Consider the following 22,500-nt stretch of genomic DNA (forward strand, 5'->3'; position numbering starts at 1 on the left):
GCTGCCGGGTAATGAAACTACAGGGAATCACCACATGCATAAATAATGGATGAACACTCCATGTTCATTAGCAGCGCAGGGCAAAAGCCCATGTGGACTGAGATCAGTCTGTGTGTGTGTGTGTGAGTGTGTGTGTGTGTGTGTGTGTGCGTGCGTGTGTACTAATAAATAAACCATGCTATAGTGAGTAACGCTAACCAGGCTAATAAACAAACCATGCCACAGTGAGTAACGTCGTGTCAATGCTAACCAGGCTAATAAACAAACCATACTACAGTCAGTAACGTCAAGTGTCAACGCTAACCAGGCTAATAAACAAACCATGCTACAGTGTGTAATGCTAACCAGGCTAATAAACACACCATACTACAGTGTGTAACGCTAACCAGGCTAATAAACACACCATGCTACAGTGTGTAATGCTAACCAGGCTAATAAACAACCCATGCTACAGTGTGTAACGTCAAATGGTAAAGTCACGTGATTGCTCCTTTCGTTTCATAAACGGACTAAAACTCGAAATTTCGTTTTTTTAAAAGAAGGAAAATAGTGTGACATTTTCACAGTTAGTAGATTATTACTACAGACAACAAAAATATTGAGGCCCTTCCATATACAACCAAACTGTAGACCCCTCCATATACAACCAAACACGGATGTTGAAGGTCTGCGTAAGTGGATTTCTTTATCTTTATTCTATGCATACATTAGTATGTCGACAACACTGCATACAGATGGTAAGTCATTGATATACTGTATATGCTGAATTGCAGCGGTCCTAAGATCGACCCTTGTGGTACCCCCAGTGTGCATGCTATAAATGGTGACAGTGTTATTCACCCTCACACACTGGTGTCGGTCACTCAGATATTATTTAATCCAGTTTTTAATGTTTATGGTTGTAGCTGGCCAGTTTGTTTAGTAGTATAGTAAATACAGTATATATATTCTTTTGATCCCGTGAGGGAAATTTGGTCTCTGCATTTATCCCAATCCGTGAATTAGTGAAACACACTCAGCACACAGTGAACACACAGTGAGGTGAAGCACACACTAATCCCGGTACAGTGAGCTGCCTGCAACAACAGCGGCGCTCGGGGAGCAGTGAGGGGTTAGGTGCCTTGCTCAAGGGCACTTCAGCCGTGCCTACTGGTCGGGGTTCGAACCGGCAACCCTCCGGTTACAAGTCCGAAGCAGTAGGCCATGGCTGCCCGCATTTCATGATTGACAGGTGTGTGTGTGTGTGTGTGTGTGTGTGTGTGTTTTGTGTCCAGTCTCCAGGGTGCGGTGTCTGTTAAAATCCAGGAAAACTCCTCCCACCACTCCTGCTTGATCTAGGTTTGTTTGGATTAGCAGCAGGCTGTTTCAGTAGAATGTTTTTTCCTGAAACCAAATTGCATAGGATGTAGACAGCCCTTAGATTCCAGGTGAGCAATTAGTTGTTTCAATGACTTTAGAGATGGCTAGGAGGATGCTGATAGGCCGATAGTTGCTGACCTATGTGAGGTCCCAGATTTATGTACAGGGGTAACTATGGGGTAGCTATGGCAAATTTCAGGCTACTGGAAAAAGTGTTCTCATTTATTGACTTATTAAAATAGTTAATGGAGAGGCAATACATTCTCTATGCTGTTTTAAAAATGCTTTTACAAATCAGATGATCAGGTGGTCAGTCTTGATTTGAGAAACTTCTCAGACTTTTAAAAATAAGATGATCAGTGGTCAGTCTTGATTTGAGAAACTTCCCAGAGAAGACCACACCCCACATTGGAGACTGGACATACACACACCCCACACTGGAGACTGACACACTGGAGACTGGACACACACACACCCCACACTGGAGACTGGACACACACACACCCCACACTGGACACACACACACACCCCACACTGGAGACTGGACACACACCCCACACTGGACACACACACACACACACACCCCACACTGGACACACACACACCCCACACTGGAGACTGGACACACACACCCCACACTGGAGACCAGTGAACCGTTTGGGATTTGTGTTGGCATGATTGTGTGTGTTGGAGCCAAATTTAGTTTGAATTTGCTTTTTGGTTTAGACTCTTACTTTGCTTGAGATTTGCTGGCCTTCAGCTGGGAACTTTTATTTTGACATAGTTTTAAGTCACCTGTGCAGGTAAAGATGGCGTCTTCCACATGGTGAGCAGTCTCAGTTAGACAATGGAAGATGCCGTATTGAAATAGTTTTTTACCGCTTTAAGTTGGAACTATTAGCCTATTTGATTTGAAGTTTTTTGGAACTTATATTAGAGTTTATATTTTGAATGAACTTTCCTTCGTGGAATACAATTTGGAATACCACTGTGTACCACCTGCTTGCCTGTCTGCCTGCCACCTACCTCTCTCCCTCCCTGCCTGCCTGCTTGTCCTCTGCTCGCCTGCTTGCTACCTGTTTGCCTGCCTGCTACCTGCTTGCCTGCCTGTTATCCATCTCCTTGCTGCTTACCTGACTGTGTGCCCTCTCCCTACCCGCCTGCTTCTTCTACAATCCTTGAACACAGGTATGAGCAACAGCCGGATACAGTGCTTTAAGATATTAATAACATACAGCATCTACACTTTGATTTAACCCTCACATAGTTTTTCTTTAAGTTTGAAACTGGATTTGTTTGTTTGAATGGACTGTGGACCTGTTTGGACTGTGTATATTGTCTGCACCCTTTTGGATTTATTGGATTTTGGAGCAAGGCATTGAACTTATAGTAAACTTGTTCTGTGTCACATTCAACTTGTTTGAAACAAATTGCTGAAATTGTTTGAAAATGTCTCATTCAGTAGCCCCTGAAACTGAGCCTGCTGATTCTGCCACTGAGGTTACTGATACAGCTTTTCCGGTGAAACCAGTAGAAGCTGAGGCTGCTGATTCTCCTACGGAGGACACTGATTTAGTAGCCATAATGGAAAAGAAATTAAGTCAGCTCATTGCAACCCGTAGAGGGAAACTGGGTGTTTGTACACGGAAACAAAATGAATTAAAGGAGTTTATGGATAAAGGCAATATTGCTGCTGTGGACAAAGGCTTTCAAGGTCTTATTGATGCATTGAATGAATTTGACAAAGCTCATTTGTTTGTGCAAGATATGTTGACTGGTGATGAAAGAGAACAGGACCATGCAAACTGGTACGAACCAAGAAAGAACTCCTTCTTATCATTTTTAGATGATGTGCAGGCATGGAAAGGCAGTCTTTCACAGCCATTACCCATTGTTACTCCCTTGGACAGCATTTCTAACTTGTCAAAGAAATCTGGTCACTCTTCTAAATCTGGCACATCTTCAGTGTCATCAGCACGTGCCAAGGCTGAAGCGGAAAAGGCAGCTCTTCTTGAACGTGCTGCTGGACTTAAGAAAAGGCACGCTCTTGAACTGCAAAGGATGCAACTGCAAAGTGCAATAGAACAGAGTGCCCTGGAAACTGACATTACTGCTGCAAATGCAAAGGTGAGAGTCCTGGAGAGTTATGAAAAACAGCTGGAAGGAAGCAAATCACAATCTGTCTCGCAGTCAGAGCCATCCATGGACGGCATGAATTCTTATCTGAAAGCACAAGGAAAAACCATAACGGAATCTTTGGATCCAGAGCCTTCTATTGAATATGCAAATATAAATGTGGTCCCCAAAACCCCTCTTCAGATACTTACCACCCATGAGCGAAACCAACTGTCCTTTCAACTGCCAGTGACAGAAGAAAACGCTCGTCAGCCAATAGCAGCTGCCACCTCCACTCCCACCATAGTAGCAGCTGTCTCTGCCCCTACAACAGTAGCAGCCAATTCCATCCCTACAGCACCAGCCACCTCTGTCCTGATGGGTGCAGCAGCCACTGCAGCTACTCCTACACCAGCATTGCAGCCATTGCACGCCAACACAAGTAGTGGCCTAAACGACATAGCAAGCCTCCTTCTTCAGCAACAAAGATTATCATTGCTTCCCACTAGGGATATACCTGTGTTTGAAGGACAGCCTTTGAACTTTAGACCTTTCATGCAGGCATTCATACATGGAATAGAAAACAAGGCAATTAGTAATCGGGACCGCTTGTATTACTTGGAGCAGTACACTTCAGGCCTACCAAGAGAGCTGGTAAGGAGCTGTTTATACATGAGTGCAGATGAGGGATATGCAGAGGCTAAAAGATTGTTGGAGTATAACTTTGGTGACAAAATAAAGCTAACAAATGCATACATGGAGAAAGCTTTGAGTTGGAGTAACATTAAGCCTGAAGATGGAAAAGCATTGTCCAGTTACGCACTCTTTCTTCGAGCATGCTGTAATCTGTCACAAACTCTGCAAGATATGGAAGAGCTTAGTCTACCTTCTAACCTGAGACTTCTTGTTTTAAAGCTTCCTTTTAAGTGAAGGGAAAGATGGCGGTCAATCGCTTTTGACATTCTGGAGCATAAGCAAACAAGGGCGACTTTCTCTGATCTTGTTAACTTCATTGAGAAGCAAGCTAGAATCATGGAAGATCCACTTTTTGGTGACCTACAACAGCCATCTTCCACAAAGAAGGTTCTTCAGTCAAAACCTCTGTCAGATTCCAAACTTTCCTTTAAAAGCAAAGGTAGCTTTGTCACCACTGTGACCGATGCACCTACACATCCTAAGAGTGAAGTTCCCAAGCAAGATGGGTTAAAGAAACTATCTACTCATGACAGGTCGATTAGTTCAATCCCTTGTCCAATTTGTAATGGAACACACGCCTTAGATGCATGTGAAGAGTTGCTATCTAAGTCTCATAATGAACGTGTTGAATTGTTGAAGAGGAAAGGTATTTGTTTTGGCTGTTTGGTAAAGGGCCATATGAGCAAAGATTGTAAAAGACGTCTCACCTGTGCTGTGTGCTCTAAGAAACATCCAAGCATCCTGCACATTCAAAGGCCTGATGGGGTCACAAACAGCCAAAGGAGCTCCTGTGGGTCTGAGAAGTCCATTAATAGTGGATTGGTCTCACTGGAAAAGACAAGCATTGGATCCAGTGATGATCATTGTACATTGGCTATTGTGCCTGTTCAAGTTAAGCTAAGTAATTCAAATCAAATTGTCAAGACTTACGCATTCCTTGATCCAGGTAGTTCTGCCACATTTTGCACGGAGAGTCTCCGAAGACGGCTGAATGCAAAGGGAAGGCACCACAGGATCCTTTTACGTACTTTTGGGTCAGGAGAAACCCACTGACAGCTTCGTCATCAGAGGCTTAGAAGTAGGCAGTTTAGATGGTGGAGATTTTGTTGGACTGCCAGATGTCTACACACAGAAAGAAATCCCAGTCAGCAAAGACCATATCCCTAAGCAAAAGGATTTGGAGAAATGGCAACACTTGAAAGATGTATTCTTGCCAAGCATTGATGCTGATATTGATTTGTTGATTGGAATAAATGTGCCCAAACTTATGGAGCCATGGAAGGTGGTAAATAGCAAGGGCAATGGGCCTTTTGCTATCAAAACCCTGTTGGGCTGGGTTGTTAGTGGTCTTCTCAATGATGAGCACACTTGTCTCGACAAGCAAGGCAAACCTTATGTCTACAGCCACCGGATTTCTGTAGAAAGAGTGAGTGAGCTTCTGGTTCAACAATTCAATCATGACTTCCCTGAGGGTGCATATGAGAAGGTGGAAATGTCTCAAGAAGATTTGAGATTCTTGGAAATAATGAACACCTCTGCAAAACTACAACATGGACACTATCAGTTGCCGCTGCCATTTAAAAGGGATCCCAAAATTCCAAACAACCGGCTGATGGCAGAGCAAAGGGCAGTGTCTTTAAAGAGGAAGTTTTGTAGAAACAAGACCTTTCAAGAGGAATACAAGTTGTTCATGGACACCATTCTAAAATGTGGACATGCTGAAGTTGTGCCCAGGGAGGATTTGCAGAATGGTAAAAGCTGGTATATACCCCATCATGGGGTACGTCACCCCAAAAAAGGACATTTGCGGGTGGTTTTCGACTGCTCTGCATCTTATCAAGGAACATCTCTCAATAGTGAACTTTTGCAGGGTCCAAATCTTACAAACTCCTTGATTGGAGTCTTACTGCGTTTCCGCCTTGAAAATGTGGTCATCCTGGCAGATGTGGAGAAGATGTATCATCAGGTCAAGATACCACCAGAGCATGTTGACTTTCTCCGTTTCTTGTGGTGGAATGATGGCGACATCTCTCAGCCTCTCTTGGAGCACAGGATGACCGTTCACATCTTTGGAGCAACGTCGTCAGCTAGTTGTGCCAGTTATGCATTGAGAAGAGCTGCTGAGGACCATAAAAGCAATTTCTCAGCTGAAGCAGTCAACACTGTTTTGAATAACTTTTATGTGGATGACTTGCTGAAGTCCGTGGATACAGAGGCCCATGCCATTCACCTCTATCAAGAATTGAAAACCCTATGTGCAACGGGAGGTTTCAATCTTACCAAATGGTCAAGTAACAACCGAGCGGTCTTGGCTCACATTCCTGATCTTGAAAAGGCAAAGGGAGTGAAAGACTTAGACCTAGACCTTGAAGACTTACCTCTGGAACGAGCTCTTGGTGTGCATTGGTGTGCTGGAAAAAGACGTCTTTAAGTTCCATGTGTCTCTCAAAGAACAACCATGCACTAGACGAGGAATTCTGTCAATGGTCAGTTCAATATATGACCCGCTAGGATTTCTTGCCCCTGTAACCTTTCCAGCAAAACACCTCTTGCAGGAACTGTGCAGGCTGAACCTTACCTGGGATCAAGAAATTCCTAATATTCATGCACAATCCTGGAAGCATTGGATGCGTGGCCTTGGGACTCTCACAGACTTTAACATCACCCGCTGCTTCAAACCAAAGAATTTTGGAAAAGTAGTGCACAATTGCATCACTTTTGTGACGCAAGTGAAGCTGGATATGGCACAGTGACCTATGTAAGGTTAGTCAATAGTCAGGATCAAGTGCACTTAGCCTTTGTCATAGGAAAATCTAGAGTGGCTCCATTGAAACTAATGAGCACTCCGCGTCTTGAGCTGACCGCTGCAGTTTTAGCAGTTCGTATAGACCGGATGCTTACAACTGAGTTACAGTTGCAACTGGAACCATCTGTATTTTGGACAGACAGTACAACTGTACTGAAGTACATAAGAAATGACAGCAGACGATTCCACACCTTTGTCGCGAACCGTGTTGACACAATCAGGGGTGTGTCTGATGCGTCCCAGTGGAAACACATCCCTGGAAAAATGAATCCAGCGGATCATGCATCACGTGGGCTGAATACTAAGGAATTTCTGAAGAACAACATCTGGATCAACGGTCCTAAGTTTTTGACAGACTTACCTAAACACTGGCCCAATCCACCAATCGGACTCATACTCTCTCCAGAGGACCCAGAGTTGAAGAGAGAAGTACTTGAAGTCCATGTCATTGCTGCAGGTCACTATGATGCCACCAGTGCGCTACTGAATTACTTTTCAACTTGGAATAAGCTCAGAACTGCAGTTGCCTGGATACTGAAGCTGAAGAGCTTGCTTACCCAACGTGTCCTGAAAAGGAAAGGGTCCTTAAAGACCTCAAAGGCTGGTCCTATGTCACTCTCTGCTCAGGACCTAGAAGAAGCAGAAGAAGCCATTGTGAAGTTTTGTCAAGGTAAAGGATTCCCACAGGAAATGGCAAGCCTACACAATGGAAAGAGCATAGGTCGGAAAAGTTCCATCTTCCGGCTGGATCCAGTACTCGACCATGGCATATTAAGGGTTGGTGGCCGCCTGAGCAAGATGGCTATGCCAGAAGAGCAGAAACATCCTGCCATCTTGCCTAAGGGACATCACATTTCGAAGCTTCTGTTACATCATATCCACCAGCAGATAGGGCACAGTGGAAGAAATCACATATTGTCAAACCTACGGAAAAAATATTGGATTCCTTGTGCAAATTCCCTTGCAAGGAAAATTGTGAATAGTTGCGTGCCCTGCAGGCGGAAACATGCATGTGCAGGTGAGCAAAAGATGGCTGATCTGCCAATTGATCGTTTGACCCCTGACCTTCCTCCATTCTCACATGTAGGAGTGGATTATTTTGGACCTATAGAGGTGAGAAGAGGGCGTGGCATGGTAAAGCGATATGGTGTGATCTTTACTTGTCTCACTAGCAGAGCAGTACATTTGGAAGTGGCGCACACTATGGATACAGACTCCTGTGTGAATGCATTCAGGCGCTTCATATCCAGAAGAGGTCAAGTCAGGGAATTAAGGTCAGACAATGGAACAAATTTGATCTCCGCAGAGAAGGAATTACGAGAGGCACTGACCTCTTGGAATCTGAACCAAATTGAGCGCAGTCTCATGCAGAAAGGTGTCAAGTGGACGTTCAATCCTCCAGCTGGTGCCCACCATGGAGGCATTTGGGAGCGCATAATCCGAATGGTCAAGAAGATCTTGTCATCTGTCACAAACCAACAATCCTTGGATGATGAAGGTCTAGTCACAGTGATGTGCGAGGTTGAATCCATCCTAAACAGCCGTCCCAACTGTATCAGATGACCCCAATGACTTAGAACCACTGACACCCAACCATCTACTGCAGCTTAAAGTCCAACCCGTGCTACCACCAGGAATATTCAGAAAGGAAGATCTATATGCCAGGAGGCGGTGGCGACAAATACAATATATTGCTGATCTGTTCTGGACACGCTGGATACAGGAATATGTTCCACTCATGCAAGAACGACCTAAATGGTCCCGCATCAGGCCAAATTTCCGTGTGGGAGACATTGTTGTAGTGGCTGATCCTACAGCACCACGAGGCTCGTGGGTGATGGCAAGAGTCATTGAAGCCATAATGGATTCAAAGGGCCTTGTTCGTACTGTAAGATTACAAACTAAAACCAACCAGCTGCTAAGACCCATCAACAAGATCTACCTTCTGGTAAAAGCCGATAGCTAAGATTGAGCTGAGACTCACGGAATGCGCACGTGCTTCCTTTTGCATTACATTCATATACTGATATTTGCACTCATTTAGATTCAAATTAGAATTGCCAATTTTTTAGTTTTGGTAATATAAAGTATAAATTGGCTCCCTTTTTTTTTGAGTATATTTTGTTATAGCCACACGTAGTTGCTATAAGGGGCCGGATATGTTGGAGCCAAATTTAGTTTGAATTTGCTTTTTGGTTTAGACTCTTACTTTGCTTGAGATTTGCTGGCCTTCAGCTGGGAACTTTTATTTTGACATAGTCTTAAGTCACCTGTGCAGGTAAAGATGGCGTCTTCCACATGGTGAGCAGTCTCAGTTAGACAATGGAAGATGACGTAGTGAAATAGTTTTTTACCGCTTTAAGGCGAGACACTACAGGTGAATAGGGTAAAATTTTTAACAAGCAGATATCACTATGAAACTTCCCCAGTTGATTACTTACATTAATATGAGAAAAAAATGTATTACAAGTTTGCTGTAATTTAATGTTTACATATGCAAATTAGGCATTATCTAATTAAATATGCGCTAATTTGCATACATTTTAAGGCACGAAACCTGAGCATTGGATACAGCCAAGTTCAAAATTATGTTTTCATTGTGTTCAGATATTAGATGGGAAAACATTTACAGAGGGATTTATGAATATCTACTTTTGTTATCCTGTAAATCAGAAAATTATGTCACTAGCCCTAAAAAATCGCTTTTTTCCATGTTTTTAGGCATAAAATGTCATGTAAGTCAGGCTAGGAATAATATATCAACAAACCCCTCTGTAGAAATCTTCGACATATAGTTAGGCATAAGTCTAGAAAGTTTGGTGTATGTAGTGTAGTTTTTGAGCTCAGAGTGCGAGTGGAAACTCATTTTGAGAAAACAGCCTTGAAAGACAGCCAATGAGATTCCGTTCTCAGCCTAGACTCGCCTTTGAACTTTCGCGATTGGTTACTGATACAAAGGAAGTGTCCATATATGGATCACATAGCGTGATACAGGAAAAACAGAGCTTTCCAACGGTAGTACACATGTTATGTTTTGGACCACGGTCGCGGGAGTGCATGCAAGGTTAGAATGCTAACTTTTGCTGAATTTAGGAGAAATATACAGGCTGAGTAGACACAATATAATGAAATAAACACCTAAATGTGTAAATCGGACTTTTTTGTTGTAGTAGTGTGATAGAATACATGCTAAGGTAACATACTAGCTCAAAATCTCGAAATTGACCAGTGCATGAAAAAACGATGTTTTCACCTGCCGTGTCTCGCCTTAAGTTGGAACTATTAGCCTATTTGATTTGAAGTTTTTTGGAACTTATATTAGAGTTTATATTTTGAACGAACTTTCCTTCGTGGAATACAATTTGGAATACCACTTTGTACCACCTGCTTGCCTGTCTGCCTGCCACCTACCTCTCTCCCTCCCTGCCTGCCTGCCTGCTTGTCCTCTGCTCGCCTGCTTGCTACCTGTTTGCCTGCCTGCTACCTGCTTGCCTGCCTGTTATCCATCTCCTTGCTGCTTACCTGACTGTGTGCCCTCTCCCTACCCGCCTGCTTCTTCTACAATCCTTGAACACAGGTATGAGCAACAGCCGGACACAGTGCTTTAAGGTAAGCGTGTAATAACATACAGCATCTACACTTTGGATTTAACCCTCACAGTGTGTGTTCAGTGTGGGGTGTGTGTGTGTCCAGTCTCCAGTGTGTGGTGTGTGTGTGTCCAGTCTCCAGTGTGGGGTGTGTGTGTGTCCAGTCTCCAGTGTGGGGTGTGTGTGTGTGTGTGTGTCCAGTCTCCAGTGTGGGGTGTGTGTCCAGTGTGGGGTGTGTGTGTGTGTCCAGTCTCCAGTGTGGGGTGTGTGTGTCCAGTCTCCAGTGTGGGGTGTGTGTCACACGGAGCTCTTTCGGTACCAGGCACCAATGCACCACACCACACACAAACACCTGACTCCACCATTACACACCGTGCATGTTGAGCTATTGCTAGTTACCAGCCAAGCTAACTTTGTGGGTGCACACACAAGTTGTGTAGTAGCAGTTTTTCATAAAAGTAAATCATAGTTAATAATCAGACATGGGTATCAATATTGTCTTTAGTAACTTATCTGAGCGTGGTGAGTGGAAGCCACGTTTGTTTGTTTGTTTGTCTTCTCTCTCTCTGGCAGCACTTTCGGGTGACTAAAGGACCCGAGCTGTGGAAGCCAGCTGGCTTTGTAGTGCCAGCCTCGTTATGATCTGTGACTTCATCCAATTGTTGTTAATTAAGTGTAAATTAAGAGTTGTGAAGAAATCAGGGTTTTGTAATGTGAATGGATGTGTTGTATGTAAAATGGGTAACCTTTTGGCTATTTTGAAATCTTGCCATTGTTTTGCAAATGGGAGATTAGTGGGGTTTTGTATGTGTACAGCTGTTTGGGGTTAATTGTAGGGGAGGGGCTTGTGGTATTTAAGACCTCAGAAAGAGGTAGTAGCTGTCTGCCCATTTTCATTGCAGTCTGGTTTGTGGTGCTGGGCTGTGCAGGTTTGCTCTTTAGTTCACAGGCTGCAATATTTTGTGCAGTTTGGAAACTTCAACTTTATTTTTGTTTCTTTTATTTTGGGTCACTTGCTCACTTTTGGAGAACCTTGGACTGTAAATAAAACATTCCTAGCACTGGAGTTGCAAATCTTGGCTGAGTCATCATTTCGTCACAGAACCCATGTGACAGTGTGTGTGTCCAGTGTGGGGTGTGTGTGTGTCCAGTCTCCAGTGTGGGGTGTGTGTGTCCAGTCTCCAGTGTGGGGTGTGTGTGTGTGTGTCCAGTGTGGGGTGTGTGTGTGTGTGTCCAGTCTCCAGTGTGGGGTGTGTGTGTGTGTGTCAGTCTCCAGTGTGGGGTGTGTGTGTGTCCAGTCTCCAGTGTGGGGTGTGTGTGTGTGTGTGTCCAGTCTCCAGTGTGGGGTGTGTGTGTGTGTGTGTGTCCAGTCTCCAGTGTGGGGTGTGGGGGCACACACACACACACATATCCTCACCCATATAAATATACTCTCTCTGCAACCACATACACATTCACACACACACCTTTACCCATATAAATATACTCTCTGTAAACACACACACACCTTCACCCATATGAATATAGTCTCTCTGTAACCATACACACACACACCCATATAAATATACTCTCTCTGTAACCACATACACACACCTTCACCCATATAAATATGTGACCAGGCATGACAAAACCAGGCACATGTCCCAGAGACATTTTGAGTTATTCACAGATTCTGAAAGTGTAGTTTCAAAGCTACCCAATGATGTCTCACTCATGGAGGTCTGATAATATTTGAATAAGTTGTAGCCATTTTAAAGTATACACATCTCAAAGCTACAAGCTGAGAAATCAGGGTTTTCAATTTGACTACTTTCTCCCTGAATTCATGGGAGGGGAACACAATGGTCCTCATTTACATGACATTAAGATCAACCCTCCCCCTGTCACGGTCACTGATTTGTCAGCCTGCAGTGCATCATACAGTATGATGCTAATGACCCATCGAAACTATCTGTGATGGGTTATAGAACCAACTAGTAGCAATGCATAAAGTAGTCTAAAACAAACAGGAGATCACGTTTGCAAACCATGTTATTTTGAATTAACACCCAGTGCAAGGCACCAGGTTGGCAATGGATTTAGCAGGTTTAGCAATGGATAAAATAGTCTAAAACGCGAACTAAACAAACATGAGATCACGTTTGCAAACCCTGTTAATTTGAATGCACACACAATGCAAGGCACCCTGCCATCAGTCAAAACAAGACATTCTCGCATTATTCAAATGAATTGCCCACCGAAACTATCTGTAATGGGTTTTGGCTAGTAGCCTATGGTGCCAATAGCTAACGACAGTAGGCCTACGTTAGCTAGTAGCAATGAATACAACACCAAAAAGCAACACCAACAGGCCTGCCACCCGAGCTGCGACCGCCAGCGAAGGGCAAGAGGACGCCTGGGAAACAGCTCAGTCGGGAACAGAGCAAGAGCAAAGAGAAGCAGATGCCCAGGACTACAATGCAAAGGGGGCCAGACCGAGGACAAGGGGTGGTGTTCCTGCTCCTTCTGTAGCGGCCACATCGCTAACAGACGTGGTACGAGACTTCTTCACATCCCAGCAGTTGCGAGATGAGGCTTGTCAAGAGGCGCAGATGCGACGTGACGAGGCCATGCGAGAAGAATTACGCAATTTTCTCACAGCAATACGACCGCGGCAAGAATCTCCCCTCTCACACCAACTAGCATTTTCCAGCAGGCTTGCAGAGGAAAGCCCAAGACTCGACCTGCCACCAGTCACGCCGAAGCCAGAGCCAGAGCGTGCCAGCCAGCCCTTTGCAGTAAGCCTAGAATACTCACCAGTATACTTACCAACAGTGTCCAACGCCGCAGCACAGCAGCCAGCGCCAGCCGTCGTCCCAGCACTGCAGCCGCCAGCGACAGCCAGCCTTGCACACCCACAGGTGACAATGTACCCAGGACGACCCCGTGAACCAAAACTACACCCTTACCAGCATGGAGAAGATATGGAGAATTTCCTGCTGAGGTTTGAGCGTCTCGCACGTACATGGCAGTGGCCAGAACGAGAGTGGGCAGTAAGACTGGTTCCTCTGCTCACTGGCAAAGCCCTGGAAGCATATTCGGCGATGGATGAGGACCATGCAGATGACTTCCAGAAGCTGAAGGAGGCCCTGCTGCTGAAGTTTGACATCACCAAGGAGACATATCGACAGTGGTTCCGGAGGAGCACAGTACCAGCGGGAGAAACACCAATGGAGACCTATCATCGCTTGAAGCATCTCTTCCGTCGTTGGGTGCAACCAGAGAAACACACCAAGGAGGAGATCGGCGAGAAGGTGATTATGGAGCAGCTGCTGAATGTACTGTCCCCAGAGGTGCGGACCTGGGTCCGTGAACATGAGCCAGAAGATGGAAAGACCGCTGCTAAGCTGGCGTTGCAGTACATCAATGCCCACAAGGTGACACCTAACCGCCCAGCGTTCACTCACAAGCCATCACAGGGCTATAAGCCAAGTGTAGGTAACTCTGGGGGTGGGGATTCTACTCACACAGTTGGGGGTAACAATCCTGCTCATACAGTTGGGGGTAATGGGAGATCTGCATTGGTATGTTTTTTCTGTCAACAGAAAGGTCACAAGGCCTCTGTTTGTCCCTTAAGGAAGCCAAAACTGTCTGGGTTTTGTTATGTGCCAAGGGAGGGGGATGCCAGATCTGAGGTTAACGACATGGAACCAGTAAACCAAAAAGTTAAAGTTAATGGGGTTACACTTGATGCGATGATGGATACTGGTAGTGCTGTGTCTTTAATCAAAATGTGTCATGTACCTTTAAACTGTCTTGATTATCAGAATGAGAAAGAAATTGAGTGTGTACATGGAGATAGAAAGCAACATCCAGTAGCAGAACTTACTGTTGAAATTGATGGAGTGAAATACTTACTGCAAATGGTGGTTGTGCAAAACTTACCTTTTGATGTTATCCTGGGGAGGGATGTACCAGTGTGGAGTGATTTACTTGGATCTGTTGCTGATGTGTCTCATGTCAATGTGTCATGCCCTGTGGTTACCCGTTCCCAGAAGGCTGTGGAGCCACAACCAGATCTGTCAGATAACTTGATCCAAGGTGGGGATAAAGGGCCACGAAAATCGCGTCGCCAGCGACGCTTAGAGAAGTACAGCCATGGGGCTTCGTTTCAGAAAATTGATACTGAGGGGTTGAATGTTGATTGGGATATGCCACATAACATTGTTAAACTGCAACAGGCAGACTCCACACTAACTTCACTGATCCAAAGAGCAGAGTCTAACACCACAGAGAAGTTTGCTCCAGACAGGTACCTGATTGAAAATGGTATTCTGTACAATCAGTCAGATGCAGGTGTGAAACGACTGGTAGTTCCAGTTACCTGCAGACCTTTTGTTCTCAATCTAACACACACAGTCCCATGGGCTGGGCATTTGGGGCTACAGAAAACCTATCTTAGGCTAGGTGCTAGATTCTTTTGGCCAACCATGTACACTGACACACAACACTACTGCAAAACATGTCCTGTCTGTCAAAAGACCTCTGGTGTCCGCAGGTCTGAAAGAGCTCCGTTGTGTCCACTGCCCGTCATTTCCTCTCCTTTCCGCAGAATTGCCATGGACATTGTGGGCCCCTTGGAAACAAGCAGTTCTGGGAACAGGTACATTCTGGTGGTGTGTGATTATGCCACCAGGTTCCCAGAAGCATTTCCACTGCGACGCATAACCACACCCAAAGTTATCAGTGCTCTTCAGTTGTTTTCCAGAGTTGGCATTCCTGATGAAATCATCACTGACCAAGGCACAAACTTCACCTCTCGCTTGATGATGCAGCTTTACCGGCAGCTGGGGATCAAGGCTCTGAAGACCACACCGTATCATCCCCAAACTGACGGGCTCGTCGAGCGGTTTAATCAAACTTTGAAGTCGATGCTCCGCAAGTTTGTGGATGACACAGGCCGAGATTGGGACAAGTGGCTGCCTTTTCTGTTGTTTGCCTATCGGGAAGTGCCTAAAGCGTCAACCGGCTTTTCGCCGTTCGAGCTCTTGTACGGGTGGTCAGTGAGGGGGCCACTAGACCTCCTGAAGAGTTCGTGGGAAGGCACCACCACCACCAACGAGGCTAACAGCCAAGGCATCGTCCAGTACGTGTTGCAGATGCGGAACCGACTGGAGAAGTACCAGCAAGAAGCCCAGGAGAATCTCCAGGAAGCCCAACGTAACCAGAAGAGGTGGTATGACCAGTATTCAAGAACAAGAGAGTTTCAAGTTGGCCAAAAAGTACTCCTGCTATTGCCCTGTTCTTCTAGCAAGTTGTTGGCCAAGTGGCAAGGGCCATACACTATCCAACAGAAGATCAGCCCAACAACGTATGAAGTCCACCATCCAGAGAAGGGTAAGCCATTTCAAACGTACCATGTGAATCTCCTCAGGGCCTGGCATGAGCGAGCAGACCACAAGAGGGTGCTGTTTGTCCAGTACGTGGAGGAAGAGACGGAGCCAGAAGAGCTGTTGCAGGCATGGAGTGGTGAGACAGAGGTGACCCTACCACATCTGGATGGTGAGAAACAAATGGATTTGTTTGATCTGTTCAGTAACCATCCTGCACTCTTTCAGCCGAAGCCAGGGAAGACTACACTCCTGGAACACACTATCCGTCTCAAACCTGACCAGATCCCCATCAGACAATCACCATACCGCATTCCTGAGAGAATGGTTGAGGTCCTAGAGAAGGAGGTTCATGCCATGCTGGATCTTGGTGTGATAGAGCCGTCAGCCAGTGAATGGAGCAGCCCGATCGTGATCGTGCCGAAGAAAGATGGGTCCATACGAGTGTGCCTTGACTTCCGGAGATTGAATGCCATCTCCCACTCCGATGCCTATCCAATGCCACGCATAGATGAGCGGCTGGAGAAGGTAGGCCATGCCAATTTCATTACAACTTTAGACCTTTGTAAAGGTTATTGGCAGGTCCCTTTAGAAGAGAAGTCCAAGGCCTACACTGCTTTCCGCACCCCTATGGGCCTGTTTCAGTTCCGCGTGATGCCCTTTGGCCTTCATGGCGCACCTGCCAGTTTTCAGCGTTTAATGGACCAAGTACTCAAAGATTGCTCTGACTGTAGTGCTGCCTATTTGGATGATGTTGTCATTTTTAGTAACACCTGGCAGCAACATCTGGAGCACCTGCATCGTGTCCTTGAGAAGATCCAGCAGGCGGGCCTGACGCTGAATGTGCAGAAGTGTGAGTGGGCAAGAGCTGAAACAAGGTACCTTGGATACCAACTGGGAAAAGGCACCATCAGACCACAGGTGGACAAGGTACAAGCAATCAAGGATAGTCCACGTCCAACAACAAAGACCCAGGTAAAATCTTTCCTCGGCTTGATTGGTTGGTACCGAAGATGTATCCCTCATTGCGCTACCCTTGCTACTCCATTAACTAACCTGACAAAGAAATCTGCCAGTAACCCTGTCATTTGGAATGATGAATGTGAAACTGCTTTTAAGGCTTTGAAGGAGTGTTTGTGTGCCGCTCCTGTACTCCAGGCCCCTGACTTCCAAAAGCGCTTTCTTGTCGAGGTGGATGCTTCCGGATGTGGCCTGGGAGCCGTCCATCACAGAGCACTGACGTGGATAAACACCATGAAGAACAAGAATGCCCAGGTGACAAGATGGTACTTGGAGTTGCAGCCTTTCCAGTTCTGTGTCCGTCACAAGCGAGGCCAGCAGAATGTTGTCGCTGACTACCTGTCCAGGCTGCCCAGTATTGCCACCCTAGGTGAGGAGGGCACCAATGCACCACACTGACTCCACCATTACACACCGTGCATGTTGAACTACTGCTAGTTACCAGCCAAGCTAACTTTGTGGGTGCACACACAAGTTGTGTAGTAGCAGTTTTTCATAAAAGTACCTCATAGTTAATAATCAGACATGGGTATCAATATTGTCTTTAGTAACTTATCTGAGCGTGGTGAGTGGGAGCCACGTTTGTTTGTTTGTTTGTCTTCTCTCTCTCTGGCAGCACTTTCGGGTGACTAAAGGACCCGAGCTGTGGAAGCCAGCTGGCTTTGTAGTGCCAGCCTCGTTATGATCTGTGACTTCATCCAATTGTTGTTAATTAAGTGTAAATTAAGAGTTGTGAAGAAATCAGGGTTTTGTAATGTGAATGGATGTGTTGTATGTAAAATGGGTAACCTTTTGGCTATTTTGAAATCTTGCCATTGTTTTGCAAATGGGAGATTAGTGGGGTTTTGTATGTGTACAGCTGTTTGGGGTTAATTGTAGGGGAGGGGCTTGTGGTATTTAAGACCTCAGAAAGAGGTAGTAGCTGTCTGCCCATTTTCATTGCAGTCTGGTTTGTGGTGCTGGGCTGTGCAGGTTTGCTCTTTAGTTCACAGGCTGCAATATTTTGTGCAGTTTGGAAACTTCAACTTTATTTTTGTTTCTTTTATTTTGGGTCACTTGCTCACTTTTGGAGAACCTTGGACTGTAAATAAAACATTCCTAGCACTGGAGTTGCAAATCTTGGCTGAGTCATCATTTCGTCACAGAACCCATGTGACAGTGTGTGTGTCCAGTGTGGGGTGTGTGTGTGTCCAGTCTCCAGTGTGGGGTGTGTGTGTCCAGTCTCCAGTGTGGGGGTGTGTGTGTGTGTGTCCAGTGTGGGGTGTGTGTGTGTGTCCAGTCTCCAGTGTGGGGTGTGTGTGTGTGTGTGTCCAGTCTCCAGTGTGGGGTGTGTGTGTGTGTCCAGTCTCCAGTGTGGGGTGTGTGTGTGTGTGTCCAGTCTCCAGTGTGGGGTGTGTGTGTGTGTGTCCAGTCTCCAGTGTGGGGTGTGTGTGTGTGTCCAGTCTCCAGTGTGGGGTGTGTGTGTGTGTGTGTGTCCAGTCTCCAGTGTGGGGTGTGGGGGCACACACACACACACATATCCTCACCCATATAAATATACTCTCTCTGCAACCACATACACATTCACACACACACCTTTACCCATATAAATATACTCTCTGTAAACACACACACACCTTCACCCATATGAATATAGTCTCTCTGTAACCATACACACACACACCCATATAAATATACTCTCTCTGTAACCACATACACACACCTTCACCCATATAAATATGTGACCAGGCATGACAAAACCAGGCACATGTCCCAGAGACATTTTGAGTCAATTTGACTACTTTCTCCCTGAATTCATGGGAGGAGAACACAATGGTCCTCATTTACATGACATTAAGATCAACCCTCCCCCTGTCACGGTCACTGATTTGTCAGCCTGCAGTGCATCATACAGTATGATGCTAATGACCCATCGAAACTATCTGTGATGGGTTATAGAACCAACTAGTAGCAATGCATAAAGTAGTCTAAAACAAACATGAGATCACGTTTGCAAACCATGTTATTTTGAATTAACACCCAGTGCAAGGCACCAGGTTGGCAATGGATTTAGCAGGTTTAGCAATGGATAAAATAGTCTAAAACGCGAACTAAACAAACATGAGATCACGTTTGCAAACCCTGTTAATTTGAATGCACACACAATGCAAGGCACCCTGCCATCAGTCAAAACAAGACATTCTCGCCTTATTCAAATGAATTGCCCACCGAAACTATCTGTAATGGGTTTTGGCTAGTAGCCTATGGTGCCAATAGCTAACGACAGTAGGCCTACGTTAGCTAGTAGCAATGAATACATTTTCTAACACACAAACTTTATCCCTGTCAAATGTAACTGTGGAAATAGCATCTGATATCTTACGATCTAGCTCCTCTGCTGCCAGACCGAGATATTCTTCCTCGTTGTAATTATCTTTGGCTAAGGTCAGCTCTAGATTAGGGATGTTCTCCAATGTAATGCAGTCGCCTTCATCATCAGATTTAGCTCATCTGCAATCTGCTGTGCTTTGTCCATCTCCATTCCAATTGTAAACTAACAGCATGCTGGTTCAGTAAGTAGCCATGAGGTTACTTCTAGCATACAGCTGATTGGTCGACAGAACAAAAGAACACTAATAGCCACGCCCAATTCAAACGCTGGTTTACTTCCTGAAACTTAACCATTTTCAAAGATAAAATATACACTTTTAAAGCAACCAATGCTGTTATCTGAAACATAGAATTGCTTCTTTAGGACTTCAACTTGCACATTCTGCAAAAAAACGAGTTGTTTTTTGCGACTTGCGTCTCTGCGACTTGAGCCTGGTTTTGCCATGCCTGGTCACAGATACTCTCTCTGCAACCACACACACACACACACACACACACACCTTCACCCATATAAATATACTCTCTCTGTAACCATACACACACACACACACACACATATAAATATACTCTCCCTGTAACCACATACACACACACACCTTCACCCATATAAATATACTCTCTCTGTAACCACACACACACACACACACACCTTCACCCATATAAATATACTCTCTGTAACCATACACACACACACCCATATAAATATACTCTCTCTGTAACCACATACACACACACACACACACCTTCACCCATATAAATATACTCTCTCTGCAACCACATACACACACACACACCTTCACCCATATAAATATACTCTGTAACCATACACACACACACCTTCACCCATATAAATATACTCTCTCTGCAACCACACACACACACACACTCACATATTCCCCTTGGGGATCAATTAAGTATCTATCTATCTATCTATCTATCTATCTATCTATCTATATAAATATACTCTCTCTGTAACCACACACACACACACACATACACACACAACACAAATATAGTCTCTCTGTAACCCCCCTCAACTTATGTAAATGCTAGTTCATCCCAAACTAGGCCACTAAGGCAAGAGTTGACAAGGAGTGTGCATGTCAGTGTGTGTGTGAGAATGAGTGAGAGAGAGAGAGAGAGAGAAAGACTTGAGGGGAGGGAACATTGTATAAACCTAATGAGCACACCTACACAGCCACCAGAATGCATTGATAAAACACACACACACACACACATACACATTTTTATAAGTGAAACAAAAGTTGAGCATCTGGGGAATTTGAGATGGTTGTAAAAGGGCATGCCACACACACACACACACACACACACACACACACCCCACACACACACAAACACACACAACACACATAGCTGGCTAATGAAATGATTCTCATGAGAAATGTGCAAGCAGATGAGCCACAGGCAACCAGTGACAGACACACACACAGACACACACACACACCACAGGCAGACACGCACCACAGGCAGACACACACACACACACACACAGACACACCACACACAGACAGACACCCACAGACACACACACACACACACACACACGCACACGCACACACACACACACACACACACACACACACACACACACACTGTTCAAGTATAAAACCATTCTCCAAATAGGTCACTGCCAACCAGCAGAGCTCAAAATAATAACAAAAGGAGTGTGTGTAGACTTTCTGAACTAGGTGATTGTGTGTGTGTGTGTGCATCTGAAGCACCTCAATACCTCTGGTGAAGAACATGCTGTTTCAGCACTGTTTCAGAACATTGTTCATACACAATATACACACACAGACACACACACATGCATACACACGCATACACACACAGACACACACACACAATACACACACAGCCACACACACACACTTGCTAGATAAACTCAGACACACAGCCATGGTGGTAACGCATGTACACACACACACACACACACACACACAGTCAGCCAAACCCAGACCACTCAGCATTTAAAAGAACACTGTTGTCGTAAAACAATGTGGCATACACACACACGCTGTGTGGAGGGCTACTAGACAGAACACACACACACCACAGATGCACACACACACACCACACATGCACTCTCTTTCTCTCTCTCTCTCACACACACACATGCACACACTCTCTTTCTCTCTCTCTCTCTCACACACACACACACACACACACACACACACACACACAGAGACGAGAAAATATTCATTGCTGGTGAGTATGATGTGTGGAAGGGGAGCTTGTCTAATTCTCAACTCTGTGGAAGAAAGAAGAGAGAGAGAGAGAGAGATGGAGAGTATCTGGTACTGGAGATGGAATGAAACAGCAGTAGAGAGAGATAGATGGAGGAGAGAGGGATGGGGTGAGAGAGAGTGATGGAGGAGATAGGGGGATGGGAGAGAGAGAGATGGAGAGAGAGAGATGGGAGATAGAGGGATGGGGATGAGAAGGGGGAGTGAGTGAGAGAGATGGAGAAGAGAAAGATAGGATGAGCACCCAGTCCTGCTGTTCAGAACCACGGACAGCACCCAGTCCTGCTGTTCAGAACCACGGACAGCACCCAGTTCTGCTGTTTGCACATGAACCCAAACTCAGCTCTTCCGTTTCAGAACCACGGACAGCACCCAGTCCTGCTGTTCACACATGAACCCAAACTCTCAGCACCCAAACGCACAAAGACTCCACATCACACTCCACATCACACACACACACACCACATCACACACACACATAATACACACACACTACATCACACACACATACCACATCACACACCACATCACACATTCTCTCTCCCTCACACACACATACACACCACATCACACACACACCACATCACACATTCTCTCTCTCCCTCACACCCACACACACCTCATCACACATTCTCTCTCTCCCTCACACACACACACACCACATCACACATTCTCTCACACCACATCACACACACCACATCATACACACACACACACACCACATCACACACACACACCACATCACACACTCTCTCACACACACCACATCATACACACACACACCACATCACACACTCTCTCACACATCATACACACACACACCACGTCACACACACCACATCATACACACACACACCACATCACACATTCTCTCTCTCAGCACATCACACACCACACCTCATCCTCTACTC

General features: G+C 45.4%; 1 protein-coding gene across 1 annotated transcript; it reads left to right on the forward strand.

Annotated features, from left to right (window-relative positions):
• Positions 1 to 12,881: 12,881 nt before the first annotated feature.
• On the forward strand, positions 12,882 to 15,919 carry LOC125289343. Its single transcript, XM_048236095.1, has 3 exons — positions 12,882 to 14,854; positions 15,101 to 15,762; positions 15,897 to 15,919. Exons 1-3 carry the CDS (start codon positions 12,882 to 12,884, stop codon positions 15,917 to 15,919), a joined length of 2,658 nt encoding a protein of 885 aa, XP_048092052.1.
• The last annotated feature ends 6,581 nt before the right edge of the window (positions 15,920 to 22,500 follow it).

This window comes from Alosa alosa, chromosome 24 (assembly GCF_017589495.1).
Source record: "Alosa alosa isolate M-15738 ecotype Scorff River chromosome 24, AALO_Geno_1.1, whole genome shotgun sequence".
Taxonomy (NCBI): domain Eukaryota; kingdom Metazoa; phylum Chordata; class Actinopteri; order Clupeiformes; family Clupeidae; genus Alosa; species Alosa alosa.

Coding starts and splice junctions, on each gene's coding strand:
- LOC125289343 (XM_048236095.1), top strand. CDS start 12,882: ATGAATACAACACCAAAAAGCAACACCAACAGGCCTGCCACCCGAGCT. Junction 14,855..15,100: donor GAGAAGTTTGCTCCAGACAG/GTACCTGATTGA, acceptor TGGTGTCCGCAG/GTCTGAAAGAGCTCCGTTGT. Junction 15,763..15,896: donor GAATCTCCAGGAAGCCCAAC/GTAACCAGAAGA, acceptor ACTATCCAACAG/AAGATCAGCCCAACAACGTA.